This window comes from Podospora pseudocomata, chromosome 7, assembly GCF_035222375.1.
Source record: "Podospora pseudocomata strain CBS 415.72m chromosome 7, whole genome shotgun sequence".
In the NCBI taxonomy this organism is placed as follows: domain Eukaryota; kingdom Fungi; phylum Ascomycota; class Sordariomycetes; order Sordariales; family Podosporaceae; genus Podospora; species Podospora pseudocomata.
In genome coordinates this window covers 498,932-512,163 of record NC_085891.1, presented here as the reverse complement: position 1 = coordinate 512,163, position 13,232 = coordinate 498,932, and the positions used below count along the sequence as shown (strand labels likewise).

At 53.0% G+C, this 13,232-nt stretch overlaps 6 protein-coding genes and 1 non-coding gene across 7 annotated transcripts; 4 read left to right on the top strand and 3 right to left on the bottom strand.

The window, feature by feature from the left end:
- Nucleotides 1-568: 568 nt before the first annotated feature.
- On the bottom strand, nucleotides 569-2,040 carry QC762_703690 (uncharacterized protein; the record flags this gene model as incomplete). The annotated part of the gene is made up of 5 exons (XM_062893220.1): nucleotides 1,984-2,040; nucleotides 1,440-1,932; nucleotides 1,171-1,361; nucleotides 1,024-1,091; nucleotides 569-932 (listed from the first exon to the last, which is right to left on the bottom strand). Exons 2-5 carry the CDS (start codon nucleotides 1,735-1,737, stop codon nucleotides 569-571), a joined length of 921 nt encoding a protein of 306 aa, XP_062738924.1. The 5' UTR covers nucleotides 1,738-1,932; nucleotides 1,984-2,040.
- Nucleotides 1,131-3,690, top strand: gms1_2 (UDP-galactose transporter Gms1). The gene is made up of 3 exons (XM_062893221.1): nucleotides 1,131-2,321; nucleotides 2,387-3,322; nucleotides 3,382-3,690. The coding sequence occupies exons 1-3, from the start codon at nucleotides 2,184-2,186 to the stop codon at nucleotides 3,541-3,543; spliced, it is 1,236 nt and encodes a 411-aa protein (XP_062738923.1). The 5' UTR covers nucleotides 1,131-2,183; the 3' UTR covers nucleotides 3,544-3,690.
- A 419-nt stretch (nucleotides 3,691-4,109) lies between these two features.
- On the top strand, nucleotides 4,110-4,754 carry QC762_703710 (uncharacterized protein; the record flags this gene model as incomplete). Its single annotated transcript, XM_062893222.1, has 1 exon — nucleotides 4,110-4,754. One exon carries the CDS (start codon nucleotides 4,110-4,112, stop codon nucleotides 4,752-4,754), a length of 645 nt encoding a protein of 214 aa, XP_062738922.1.
- A 2,145-nt stretch (nucleotides 4,755-6,899) lies between these two features.
- Nucleotides 6,900-9,441, bottom strand: QC762_703720 (uncharacterized protein). Its single transcript, XM_062893223.1, has 3 exons — nucleotides 9,080-9,441; nucleotides 8,373-9,024; nucleotides 6,900-8,314 (listed from the first exon to the last, which is right to left on the bottom strand). The coding sequence occupies exons 1-3, from the start codon at nucleotides 9,187-9,189 to the stop codon at nucleotides 7,313-7,315; spliced, it is 1,764 nt and encodes a 587-aa protein (XP_062738921.1). The 5' UTR covers nucleotides 9,190-9,441; the 3' UTR covers nucleotides 6,900-7,312.
- Nucleotides 9,421-9,502, bottom strand: QC762_0104970. The gene has a single exon. It is a non-coding gene; the product is annotated as a tRNA-Ser (tRNA).
- Nucleotides 9,503-9,768: 266 nt separating this feature from the next.
- QC762_703730 (uncharacterized protein) lies at nucleotides 9,769-11,697 on the top strand (the record flags this gene model as incomplete). Its single annotated transcript, XM_062893224.1, has 1 exon — nucleotides 9,769-11,697. One exon carries the CDS (start codon nucleotides 9,769-9,771, stop codon nucleotides 11,695-11,697), a length of 1,929 nt encoding a protein of 642 aa, XP_062738920.1.
- A 913-nt stretch (nucleotides 11,698-12,610) lies between these two features.
- QC762_703740 (uncharacterized protein) lies at nucleotides 12,611-13,219 on the top strand (the record flags this gene model as incomplete). Its single annotated transcript, XM_062893225.1, has 1 exon — nucleotides 12,611-13,219. One exon carries the CDS (start codon nucleotides 12,611-12,613, stop codon nucleotides 13,217-13,219), a length of 609 nt encoding a protein of 202 aa, XP_062738919.1.
- Nucleotides 13,220-13,232: the final 13 nt, after the last annotated feature.

Here is a 13,232-nt window from a genome sequence, read left to right as displayed (position 1 = left end):
GGCGATGGGCGACTCGAGTAATGATTGTGGCTCGTCGATGGGTCTGGTGCCGTATAGCGAGCAAGAGATGGCAAACAGAAAGACGCAAACCGAAAAGATCAAAAGACGTGGTGGGCTGGGAAGCAAGACGGCGCCGAGGAGCTGGGCACCCCCCCACTCGAGTCACTCTCGGCGCCGCTCAAGGCCCGGTCGACGCCATTCTATCCCATCCCATGTCATGGGGGCCACACGAATGGTCCTTCTTTGTTCGTGGTGTGACCCCAGCCCAACAAAGAAAACACAGATCATTGGAAGGAGCGTTTCTTTGCGGCTGATGGCCTGGCATGTACCGAATGCAGGATGCTCATACTGTGTAAGCTGGGTTGATACCAAGCAGGGATCGGTGAGAGCCCCTCGACCAGTTTGGCATGGCCAGATTCCAGCCTGATGGACGCCAAGTCAGCGCTAAGAGCTTAATGCCGCTGCCTTGCATGGCTCTAGCATCTTCAGGGCGTCTTACTCGTTTTGGCACATCACCCGCGATTCGAATCATTTCCAAGCCACAGTTGTATTTCTAATTTCTTTGTTTCTAGGTCTTGACGGCTGTCCTGAATGCTTCGTCAGCAGCCGTGTGGGGAAGCCTCTTCAGATCATTAAACCAGACATATCGGCTCAAAATCATGTACAAGTGCCGATCCCAGCTGTACTGGCTGTCGTGCTGGGCAAAAGCACGACGGGTCAAGAGATATCGGTGCCAAGTATTCGCAACCAAGGCCGTGCCGCCTTCACGGACTTCAGCTGTGATGGCGGGGTAGGATAGCGCCTCGATAATGCGCCACAAAAAGGGCAGCACTGTGTAGGGGAGGTCGCCCAGGATGGTGTATTTTCGGAGTAAAGAGGTGGTCGTCAGCGTGTACGCGATGGGCGACTGGGGATTCGTCGCAGTGTAGTGACTTTGTGACGCATTTGTCAGTTGACAGCTCGCTGGGCGAATGTGTCCGAAGGCCATTGGGTTGGGCTCGGGTGACGGAGAAACAAACTAACCTGACGGCGGCGCTGACCGCTCTGTGGTTTATGTGTCCGCTCACTCCACCTTCGTCGAATGTGATGATCTGCAGGGTTGCACTGTCAGCCCTATCAGAAGGGAGATTGGCTTTTTTGGGGGCCACGGGGCCTAGAACGGGCACCAACAGCATCAATGTCCCATTTCCTCACGTGCTCATGCACAAACCCTTCGATGAGCTCAGTGTTCCACCACTCTCTGGGGTTATCTTGGAGGTCAGGATGGTCAAGGGCAACGCAGCGATCCGCCGAGATGCCGAGTGCTTTACACGAGCCGGCGAGCTCAGTTTTCCTGGTGTCTCCTTTGCCGTAGTTGTTGCCTATCAATATCAGGGTTCAGTATGTCAGCACCGGGGCCCCTCAATGGCTAGGTTCGGAGACTTTCTGGAGAAACACACCTGTGGACATGACCAGCAATCCACCAGTCACCCGCTTGTTCCGATCAAGAGCTCCGAGAATGCTGGGAGAGAAGAATAGACACTCGTCGTCGGGGTGGGCTGTCACGAGCAGGAGGTTTCTGGCGAGAAGAAGCTCGGGTGGAAGAATTCGGGCATCGCTCCCGACGACATAGGCGACCAGCCACTGGAGAATTAGCGGCACAATCACTGCGAGCACGGCAAGCCGAACAAGCCAGCGCGAAGCCCGACGAGGGATCATGCCGAGCAGTTGCGCAGGCTTCCCGGCCAGCTTCTGCATTGGGGGGTGCTGAGGAATCGTGGAAGGAAAACAAGACAGAAATACAGAATCAGTTCATCCGAGCTGGCAGCACAAGAAGACTCGGGTGAACAAGTGAGTGTCTTGTATGTACAGGTAAAGAAAGATAAGGTAGCATCGGGACGGAAGGAGGAGGGCGTGCGAGGTATCGTCGTCGCACACTGTGTACCCGACCAGCTGGCAAGGGTTCCGTCAGCGGTATCACCTTCAGCTGGAGCTCTGTCTCACCTCGCTGTCCACGGACGTTTGCGGCAGGCGTCACGCGGGCCACTCCGCTGGCCACTCCGCCGGGCATCCCGAGAAAGAACGCATATCTCTTCTTCGTTTGTGTCGTCCCGTTGAAGTCCAGTTGGATGTTTTGTTGATTCAGTCAACCGACCGAGGTTGAGATAAACTTTTTGGACCCTGGAGCAGTCCCATCTTTTGCCATGCTTGGCGATGCAAAAGTCCACCACAGCACCGATTCTTCGGCGCGGGCCGTAGCGGGGGGGTCCAGTACCACCACCACAACACATTCACACTCGCGTCAATGGCTTTCGTCTGTCCAACGTTTGTCTCTGTTGATGGTAGCTAAGTCTCGTGCAATTATTTTCATTCCGACCGGACACTGGGACTGATTAATTACCGACAGCTGGTCCTCCAGAACTCGGCCCTGGTCATGGTCATGCACCATTCCCGCAACAGCCCAACAGGATCACGACCCCGATATCTTACATCAACAGCCGTTCTAGTTGTTGAAGTTGTCAAGCTATCAGCCTCATTACTCCTCGCCACCTACGATACTATTACTTCTCATTCCTCATCTTCATCAGCAGCAATAACTCAACATCTCTACCGCTCCATCTTTGCCCCAGATAGTTGGAAGCTCATCGTGCCCGCAGCCCTCTACACTCTTCAAAACTCGCTTGTCTACACGGCCATCAGCAACCTCGACGCCGTCACCTTCCAAGTCACATACCAGCTCAAGATTCTCACCACGGTCCTTTTCAGTATCCTGCTTCTCGGCCGGACCATTTCTCTGCGTCAGTGGCTGGGGCTTCTCCTCCTCACCTTCGGTGTAGCCCTTGTGCAACTATCACCAACAACACCAGATGTTAATAGTGCCACCAGCTGGACAGACAAGATCACATCCTTATTCACCTCCCCATCCCAACCTCCTGCTGTTCATCACAATGCCCTGAAAGGCCTGGCCGCGGTTGTGGGAGCGTCCCTCATTTCAGGCCTCACATGCGTCTACTTCGAAAAGATCCTCAAGGATTCCCTAGGTTCGAACACCAGCTCCATATGGATCAGAAACATACAGCTATCCTTTTTTAGCATCTTTCCTGCACTGTTTATTGGGGTGATATGGTATGACGGAGCCAATATTGCGCAAAATGGTGGATTCTTTGCCGGGTACAATGCCGTGGTGTGGGCAACGGTCTGTCTGCAGGCGCTTGGGGGTTTGATTGTGGCTGTTTGCATTGCATATGCGGACAATGTGGTCAAGAACTTTGCCGCCAGTTTGAGTATTGTGGTTAGTTATGCTGGGACGGCGGTGGTTTTTGGGGAGAGGATGACGCTTCATGTGGGTTTTCTTTTTCTGAATCATGTACTTATGGAGCTGATACTGATTATATGGACTAGGCCACCATGGGTGCAGCTGTCGTTGTGGCTGCCACATGGCTGTACAGAAGTCGGCCGTCAACTCAACAACTGGGGACACTGTTGCCTGTTAGTAGCAGGGAAATTGCGGCAGGTGAGAAGACACCAAGATTGCCGCTGTTATCCCCAACTACGATACGATAAGACGGCAGTGAATTGAATAGGTTTGGATAGAGCATTGAATAATGAAGATTGGATTGTGTCCCTTTGATGTGATTCAGTTGCACACAACAAAAACCATGAAGCATCAACTGACGCGCACCACGAAGCAGGCGTACTATAAACATGCTCCATCTGGCAGACTCTGATCCTCTATCTCAACATGTTAACTCCGGTCCACTTGGGTCGGAGTATTTCGGTGCATTTGTACATTCGGTGACTTTCCTGTTTCGGCCACATCCCTCTAATCCTGCCCTTGGCGATCCGCACCACCACCACAAGCTCGCCTTGTAGCTGCAGTGTAACCCTTCTTTTCAACGCCCTACTCTGATCTCCTCAGCCGCACTGTTGTCCTACAATATCTTTCATCTTTTTTCCCTTTCATCCCCTGCTGGATAAACCAAGTTAACCACTCTAAATCGAACAACAACAGGGGGTGTGTCTCCTCCATCTTGGCAACCCTTCTCTGGTCAAACCGCCTGGTTTGTTTGTTTGTTTCCATCTCAGGCTGAAAGAACAAAAACAAGAAACCACTCAAAGCAAAAAAAATCATGAAACCCAAAATCCTCTTCCTCCACGGCTCAGGCACAAACCCCCTCATCTTCCGGATCCAATCCCGCAATCTTTTGTCCCTGTTATCTCCCCATTTCGAGCCCGTCTTCCTCCCCGGCTTCCACGAGTGCGCTCCCGGTCCGGGGGTCTTGCCTTTCTTTGAGGGGGCAGAGCCCTACCTCAAGTGGCTCGATGATTCCTCCCCCTCAGAAGAAGAAGTCTGCTGGGCAGAGCTAGATAGATTGGTAGCCGAGGTTGAGAAGAAAGGGCCGTTTTTTGGGGTGGTGGGGTTTAGCCAGGGGGCTAAGGCGGGGATGGAGTTGGTGAGGGAGTTGGAGAGACGGGGGAGGGAGATGAGCTTTTGGGTTGGGGTTTGTGGGACTGTTCCTTTTCAGGGAGGGGGGGATGAGGTGAGGGAGGGGGGTTGGAAGGAGAGTTTGGGGTTGGGGAGGGCGGAGAGGACGGAGAGTTTTCATTTGATTGGGGGGGAGGATCCTTGGAGGGGGGAGAGCGAGCGGTTGGTTGGGTTCTTTGGGGAGACGGGGAGACGAGTGAGGAGGTTTGAGGGGGGCCATCAGATGCCGCTGGATAAGGGGGTGAATAGGGAGGTGGTGGAGTGGATTTTGGAGGTCTGTCGGATGTAAATAAGTAGGCAAGGGGCATGGTCTGTTGTTGCCGGTGTGACAAGGGCTGTAATATCAGGGCTTGGAACTTCATGGTTCAATTCAGGCTTATAATCTTCAATGGCCTCGAAGGTCTGTGATACCGAAAAGAAGAAGGAAATACAGTCTTGATGATCCTGAACGCGTATTTTATCCTCCCTTGCCTGGCCCGTGCCCTTGTTGGCATCAGGCCGCTGCCAAGTTCTCCGATATCTTACAGAGCCAGTGGGCTTCCTTTGGTAACCGTCATGCCTTCTGATTGTCTGCCTCACTTTGACGACTGGTTCACAACGTGTAGTTACCCCTCCTTGCGGTGGTATCGACAGTGTTGTTGGTGGTGGTTGCGAGTGGTTGGCTTTTGCCGTGTGACAGCCGGCGTGTATCTTTGCGTGGTGTGTGGTATGCCGTTGGCGGTGTTCTGACAATTGACTTTGATGGAGTGTGTTTGTTCAAGCGGGGGTTGTTCCGTTCTCAGTCTGGCCCTTCTTGGTCCTGTTCTTGGGATGGGACTTGGCCCATGTGTTGTGTCGCCCTCGACACCGCAGGCACCGCACACCCACAAAACCAGACTCAAGTGGCTGTCGGCATCTGGTACAACATCCCTGGTCCTTGAGCCTGCTCCGGGCGTCCTTCTCTTTCTGCCTGCAGTTGTTGCAAGAGTTGACGCCTTTCTGGAAAGACGAAATGGGGTGCGTTGAGCTGCACCGGCGGCACTCTCTGAGCTCCTCGGCGGGCTCATTCTCCTCGCCATCATCTGAATCTTCGTCCACCCCAGACTCACTCTCCTTGTCATCGTCCGAGCCTTCGTCCATCTCACACCCAGGCTCAACCTGATTTGCCTGTGACAGTGTTAGCTCTGCATTTGACTTGTGCAGTAACTCAACATAAAACTTACAAAAACTGGCGTTTCCGAACGACCATCCTCCTCCTCGCGCTCGGATGGGCTCGAGCAAACGGACATTTCGTCCGAGCTCTCCCCAACCTCATCCGCCTCCGCGCGCTGGTCTTGTCGTTCGCTCGCGAAATCTTCATCGCGAACAGCCAAAGGCTCTTGCGCCGGAGCGCCCTCGATCTCCTCGTCTCCTCGCAGAACCCAATCTCCCAGTCCCACGTCCTGATGCTCATATTAGTCATGAAACTTTGAATCAACTTGTAGATGTTCAACTTTTGAAAATAAAAAGCCAGACTACCACAAGGTAAAATATGTAGAATAGTGGCCCCCTTCTCACCACACTACCTACAAAAATACCCCCTTTGGACGCTCAGGAATCAACTGGACAGTACCTACCATCAAGATATTGGCATCAAGACCCCAAGTCCCCCTCGTCAGGCAAGTTGGATGTGCCGTCATTGTTCTCCCGTTCGGGTCGGGATTGCACACAATGCAATATGAGCCCATCCGGGCCTTTTTCCAGTCTTCGTTGGGCATCCTTTCTGGTGGATATCGACCGATATTGTCGATATCAGTGAGTCTTTTCGTCGGGGGAGGTCGGCTTCTTGGGTGATGGTTCTGTCGGGGGCCGAGGCTATTGAGACGGCGGGGGGTTCCAAGGAATTGGGAGATCCTGCAATCAAAGAGCACAGAAAATTAGGATGATATGAGATCTGAAGTGAGTCGCACGTGGGAGGGTTCTTTAGTAGGTCGCAGGTTGAATTTTTGGAATCAAGGAAGTGAAAGATCAGACGGTGGGGCGCAAGCTGGCTTTTCATGGAGCCTTCAAATGCTCCTTCTTGCCCGTTACGGGATTCTTACGGGGTTAAAGACGGGGGTAGTGTACGGGGATCTTATCTTGAACTTGACGTGTTGCTCCTCTGCTGTCCTCGTCTCCTCTGATTAACAATTCCTTTGATGCTTTTTTCTTGGGTCCTGGCAGAAGGACTATAGCTCATTGTCGATAGTCGAGTATGTAGAGCGTACACTTGCATGACTGCTTCCTTCCACGATATACAGCTGAGACATTCAGAGGTTTGAAGCTTCCATCACAATGACATTTTGACTTGACAGACGTTCATGTGATACAGGGAACCCATTTATGAACCTGGAAGGATGGCATGGGTGCATGATAATGAGAGCTGAACTTAACAATCCCAAGCCTAGGTATACAATGATGTAAGGTAGTTCGACTCTTTCACTTCGGGAGCTATTCAGCCCCTTAGTTGTACCATGGGGAGGTATGTTTGTTCTTATCTCTCTGTCTTCCGTCCTCACTTGTGATCAATATGGCTTACCTACATACATTGTGCCATGCGCCTTATCTCACGAAGTGTAAAAGAACAAAGACAGTTTACCTTTCCGCTGAAGAGAGAAAAACATCCAATCATCTCAGAGGGCCATCAAACACGCCAGACCGCCCTTGAATCGCATCTTGTCGTCATGATTGATGATTTATACAAGTGTAAACAAACACCCTGAAAAGTGGGTCAATCCCCAGTCCTCAGTGTCAACAGGCATCCTGGACAAAAGGTACGTGGCTGCAATCTTTACAGGATCACTTCCCTATACATACACGTCTACCAACTGCTCTACCTTCTCCTCACGTCTATTTCCTAGCAACATACCTCACCTTCTCAATCAACTTCCTACACTCTGCATTATTCCACGCACCAAGCGCTATCACTGGAATCTCCAGCTTCGTCCAATCACCCCCAAACTCCACTAACCGCCTCCCCTTTTTATCCTCAGGTGCATACAACCCAACACGCATGTTCTCCTCTACCGACTGCAGCTTTCCCGAGTTAAGCGGGATAAAGTGTATAGACTTGACAAGCTTCCTCCACTCATCGTGATGTCCGGCTTCAAAGCGAGAACGCTCAAGCGTTTTTGTGTATGCTAACAACAGAAACCGAGAGGTTCGAGAGTGCCAGGCTTCGTTTTGGGGGCGGAGGAAAAAGAATCTCGAGTACCAGGCTGCGGTTTTGCTTTCTTTGACAAGAGACTCAAGGATGTTGGTGATGGCTGCTTCTGTTGGGAAGAGGTTGAGGGCGTAGTCGCTTAGCACGACTTCTAGGTCACTTCGGCGGTATTTTGAGGATAAGGACAGAGACGCGAGTGTCGGTGTGGTGTTGGGACTGGCGGCGAGATTGCCGCTCTGACGTCTTGTTATGCAAGAGCTTGGAAGCCGAGCAGAAGGCTCGGGGAATGTGAGGGGTCCGTTCAAGACATCCGGGACTGAGGTTTCGTTCTCGGGATTGGGACCCTCAGCGAGAGCAAGGCGAAGGTCGCTCATGGCGTGGAGCTCCTGTCGGTCAGGGTCATCTTCGGTTTCGAGGACAGGAAGGACGGAAAGCCAACGAGGCAGTGACGCGCAGACTCCACCGTCTCTGCAGATCCCATTCCCCTGCCGTGCATCATAACTTTTGAGAAGATCCATGGACGGGAGGAACTGGATCCAGGTATATCGAAGCGAAGGAATCTCGGACAAGTCCTTGAAACATTTGGCCATGGCCCGGGTGTGGAAGTCGGTCATCTTATGGTCTTGGTGTATTCTTCGGTAGGGTTTTGTGTGGTCATGTACACCCCATCTGTCTGCATGTATGAGAAACTACAGCATCCAAATGTCAGCCTTGCACCCCACAGTCGAGTGAAACCGCCGGACTCACCTTGAACGGACTGGGTTTCCTGTAAGCATAGGAGAAGCTGTCTTCATCCTTTGTCCACGGGCCAACCCCATGCTGACAAACTGGAAAGGCCATAGCAAGGCAGTTACGGGCGCTGCTATCCAAGATAGATTTTTTTATCACATGAAACCGGGTTGTGTTTTCGGAAGTTTGTGGGCTTTCGGCGTGGCCCCCTTTGCCCTTGTGAGCATGACGGACGACCTGAGTGCAACTGCGTAGCTCGACACAATGACTCTCATCTTCTACAGGGCGCCAACTAGCCCTTCTCGACCACTGTTTTGTCTCCCCTCGTTCGCCAGTAAAGGCGTCGTTTTGCAGCGTGAGAGATCGAATGAAATAGAAAAATAGCAAGCCTCGAGGGTCCAGAGACCGCATTTGCCGCTGGATGTCATCATTTTGACGCTTGCGAGTCCATCGTAGTCTCTTTGAGAATGGGTATGTAGTTTTGCATGGCGGCACCCTAACGTTCCCCTGGTTGTCAATCATGCGGACACGAATGCCATTTTCATCAACCTCGATAAAGACACTGACGTGGAAGTCACTATCGATGCCCTTAACGTTGACCGGAGCTCCTAAATCCAAGTCAAGCAAGAGTTGAGCAAGATCAACAGTCTTCTCATCGCGTTGGGTCTTCCTGCGGGAGTGTCAGCAAGCAGTTGTGGGACAAGGGGCCATAGGGGGTGACAAACATGGCGGCAAAATGTCGAGTATGAAGAATGCACAGGATCCCATCATGCAGGAGGTTCCAAGGGCTCGTTTTTATAAAATATTTTTGTGAAATGGTACAACGCGATGCCATCCGCGTGTGGATGTAGCGAGAGCGTTTTGGGGGCGTTGTTGCCTGAGATTCTGGCGCTAAGGCGTTGTTGCCTGGCAGCCCCTGTAGGCTGGTAGGCACACAACACACAAGCACCCGGACACAAGTTATCCACGATGACCGCCCGCTCTGGACCCAGATAATGCACAGAGATGCAAGCTGGAGCTGAAATCAGCTGATTGGAGTTGTCAATTCCCAGAATCACCAAAAAAACGACGCGAGCCGGATTTGAACCGACGCTTCCGAAGAAATGAGATTTCAAGTCTCACGCATTAGACCACTCTGCCATCGCGCCTTCTTTGTTATGTAGATGGTGGAAAGTTGTGGTGTTATGTGGCTAGCAGTCACTGGTTCTGTTGTTCTCTATGTTGTGAAGCTACCCTGGATGCGCCAAGAGTTGCCCCTCTATTTTTGTGCTGTTTGCTGCCCCTCCATTCACCCCCATCAATCCAATGTCCATCCATCCAGCACGAGCTCAAAATAATAACCAAAGCAGCATCGCCAAGGCATATCAGCATCTCACTCCAAATTCGACTGACAGGAATCGGAAATACCTGTGAAATGGCTACAGGTGAAACGACAACAGAACAATTGTCGCCATCAGAGCCCAATGACTCATCGACAAGTCTCCCGATTCGGACCAAACCAAACGCCAAAATAGCAGAAATGGAACCAGGACCAGAGCTAGACAGCTACATCGAGTCCCTCCTGGCACAATGGAGAACCTGCATAGACGAGCTTAGTACCCTCGCCAATGCTTCCAAAGACGCATCTCGGCCCATCTACGGACTCTATCCTCTCCTCAAAGTCCAGCAGCGCGCATTGTATAAGGTGGTTCAAAAGCGAAACACAAAATCTGACGATGGCAACAACATTTCCGCCGCCCAGTACATGGGTATAAGGTCTTGCTGCTGGGATGACCGGTGGTCTCTGGTCAAAAAGTGTCATGGGCTGGTGGCCATCAACAAAGACTTCCCGAGGAGTCCTCGCGTCGCGGTGCCGACTGGTAGCGGGTGGTTGGCTTACAAGGACCAGCCCTTTCAAGAAAAGGTTGTCACTGTTGATGCCGTCGTGGATAATGGAAAGACATGGATAAAGTTTCTGTCCATTTCCGCTAGGACACTGGAGTATCAAGTCATGACAGAAGGTTGGGAAAGCGATGCTGATTCTGAGGACGAAAGGGATGAGGCTGGTGACGACGAAGGAAAGGGGTTCGGCCATACCGAATTCGTCGATGCAGTCTCCAAGGTCATCTTGGCTGCGAGGTGGAATCACTGCCGTCACCTTCATCTGATCTTGCCTGGCCTCCAGGAAGGACAATCGGCTGTTGTCGACAGGGTGCTGGATCACATTAAAAACAAGGTTGGCGGAACCGATGTCAAGGTCGATCTGAGCTGCGCAGGAAGTCCGTTCCTTGTCAACGACCCTCCTCCTCTTGAAACGGCCATCCAGACTCTGATTCATGAGCGTGACCTGGTCGTCTCTCCAGACGACTGCAATACAATCACCGAGACCGTCAACCTGGACCCTAGCGCACTCGTGGCTCTCGTCACAGATCTTCATCATGGCCCCATCCCGCTGCAGCCTCTTGTGCAGCAAGAAATCATCACTCGCTCTGTTGCCGACCACGAAACCGACAATAATGAGCTGGTGTCTCGTCAAGACATCCTAGCCACAGTGCTGTTTCCTGCCTTGCGGGGCAAGAAATTGGTGTGCACCGAGTTCGCCGCAAAATACTTTCGCAAGCTCATCAGCGCCATCTCAACCCACTCGGAAGAGACCCGCGCATCCTTCATCATCCCGCCTTCGGCCGACCCTACCAGTCCACCACCTTCGGCAGACGAACTGCGCCAATCCCTCCAGAAATGGTCCACCGTCCCAGTTCCCGGTGACCTCCAACTCCCGGTTCAAGTCGTCCCAGACATCACCCATGACGAGGTCCCTTCTCTTATCTCTTCCGGCCGCCTCCCTCCCATGGCTCTCGGCGTATCCAGCGACCTTTCCTTGCTGAACCGCTCTGTTTACCTATACGGCTGGGCCAACGATGTCACCACTGTCACCGGCCACCGCGGCATCGAGCGTCAAGTCCAACTCTCGATCGCGTCCCATTGGACTCGTGACCCAGACGCGTCACGCAAAGGAAAGTATCCGGACCACAGACCGCCAGACATCTGGCATCGGCATCTAGGCGGGTACCTCATCCATCGAGACAAGCCAAAGGATTGGAGGGACATGCTGCCGGATGGTGGGGATGTGCCGGAAGAGTTGGTGAGATGGACGTTTCCTTGGACCACATGGGGGAGAGGGATCAGTACGTACGGGCTGCCGGATACAAAGACTTGGGAGGGGGTTGGTCATCAGGACAAGAAGTCGTTTGGGAGGAAGATGACGGGGCGAGATGGGACGAGGGAGAGGAATGGGAATGGGAAGCTGAAGGTGCCTGAAGGAGAGGTGGAGAAGGGTGAAGAGAGGGAAGAGGAACAATCGTGATGACAGCATATAACTTGGATTGACCACACGCAAATAAATGATCACCATCCACGCCGTTCAACATTTTTCTTCCCGCGACGATCATGTTTGTTAATCCGCGATCTTGGGTCTGCCACGATCGCAATCGGACGGACGAGGCCAATGCCCCTGACTAACGCGATCGGGGGTCCCGACCCAGGGGGGTTTACCCGCCGTGAGAGGTGGGTCCAGGGGCTCGGGCGGCGTTCTGGAACCATTTTCTTGGCAAATATTGACATGGCGATAGCGCCCGCAATGTCGGGCTTGGCGCAGGTGTCAACCGCAACGTGGGAGCTGTCGTTGGGCGCGCACTGCCTGTCCGTGCCAGATTGCATTCTGCTGGGCTGGTATCGGTGAGACGGTGGTGTCGACCTGTGTGAGATTGCGAGAGCTGATAACATTTTGTTTGCCGAGATGGCAGCGGCGTGTCGGTATCACCCCGAAATCCAATTTCCAGGGTTGCCGCCGCTTGGGTTTCGCGCGACGAACGCTAGGTACAGAGTCTCTACTTCGTAACCTCCCGACCGAGATTAGCCATTTGGCCGATACGTGATATGGTAATTTTGACAGCCGGCCGGTGGTGAAGAAAGTGCTTGATGAAAGTGTTGGGGTCAAAAGAAGGGAAGGCCTGAGAGCGGGCCCCAGCAGCAATGACAAACTGAAAAGGTGATGTTAGATTGAGGCTCCACGCAAAGCCCCCCCTTTTTACCTTTTTTAGCAGAAAGAAACTCTTCATCTTCTCCTTCATTCCTCCATTCTCACTCGCTCTCTCCTCCATCTTCTTCATTCCTTCATTCCCTTCTTTTCCTTTTCCCTTTTTCCACCGCTCTCACACTCGCCTTCGAGTTGAACTTTCCTCCCTCACAGTCTTTACCTCCCTACATCATCAGCAAAAATGGCCGAAGAACAACAGAAGCTCGAGCTCAAGCTCGACGGTGTCGCTGTCCCTCCTGCTGCCACCGCCGCTCCCGCCATTGAGGAGCCCAAGCCCGCCGCTGCTGCCACGGAGGAGACCACCACCGCCCCCACTGCTGACGCTGCCGTCGCCGCCAACACACCCGAGGAGGCCGCCGCCACCGAGGAGACCAAGGCCGACGACAAGAAGAAGGCCAAGAAGGAGAAGAAGGCCAAGAAATCTGACAACGACGAGGAAAACTCCAGCTCGTCATCCTCTTCCTCATCCTCTGCTTCGTCCACCAAAGACAAGAAGAAGAACCCCCTCAAGAAGGTCGCCGCCATCTTCAAGTCCCTGTTTGGGTGCCTCAGCAGTGTCAAGAGGGCCGATAAGAAGGCCGACGCCGAGGGAAGCGACGTTGAGGGTGAGGAGGGCGCGGCCGACAAGAAGGACAAGAAGAAGAAGGCGAAGAAGACCAAGCTGGAGGCTGTGCCGGAGGGGGAGGAGACGGCGACCAAGAAGGATGACGAGGAGAAGGACGGTGTGAAGAAGGAGGATGCGGAAGTGGTGAAGGGGGCGACGACTACTGTCATCACGGCCCAGGGTTAGGTGCCGAATGGGG

Bases quoted from the DNA above. Each gene is read 5' to 3' on its own strand.
- gms1_2 (XM_062893221.1), top strand. From the start codon at position 2,184: ATGCTTGGCGATGCAAAAGTCCACCACAGCACCGATTCTTCGGCGCGG. The intron at 2,322-2,386 runs GTAGCTAAGTCT...AATTACCGACAG, and splicing joins AACGTTTGTCTCTGTTGATG to CTGGTCCTCCAGAACTCGGC. The intron at 3,323-3,381 runs GTGGGTTTTCTT...TATATGGACTAG, and splicing joins GGGAGAGGATGACGCTTCAT to GCCACCATGGGTGCAGCTGT.
- QC762_703720 (XM_062893223.1), bottom strand. From the start codon at position 9,189: ATGGCATCGCGTTGTACCATTTCACAAAAATATTTTATAAAAACGAGC. The intron at 9,025-9,079 runs GTTTGTCACCCC...ACACTCCCGCAG, and splicing joins ACTCGACATTTTGCCGCCAT to GAAGACCCAACGCGATGAGA. The intron at 8,315-8,372 runs GTGAGTCCGGCG...TGGATGCTGTAG, and splicing joins GGAAACCCAGTCCGTTCAAG to TTTCTCATACATGCAGACAG.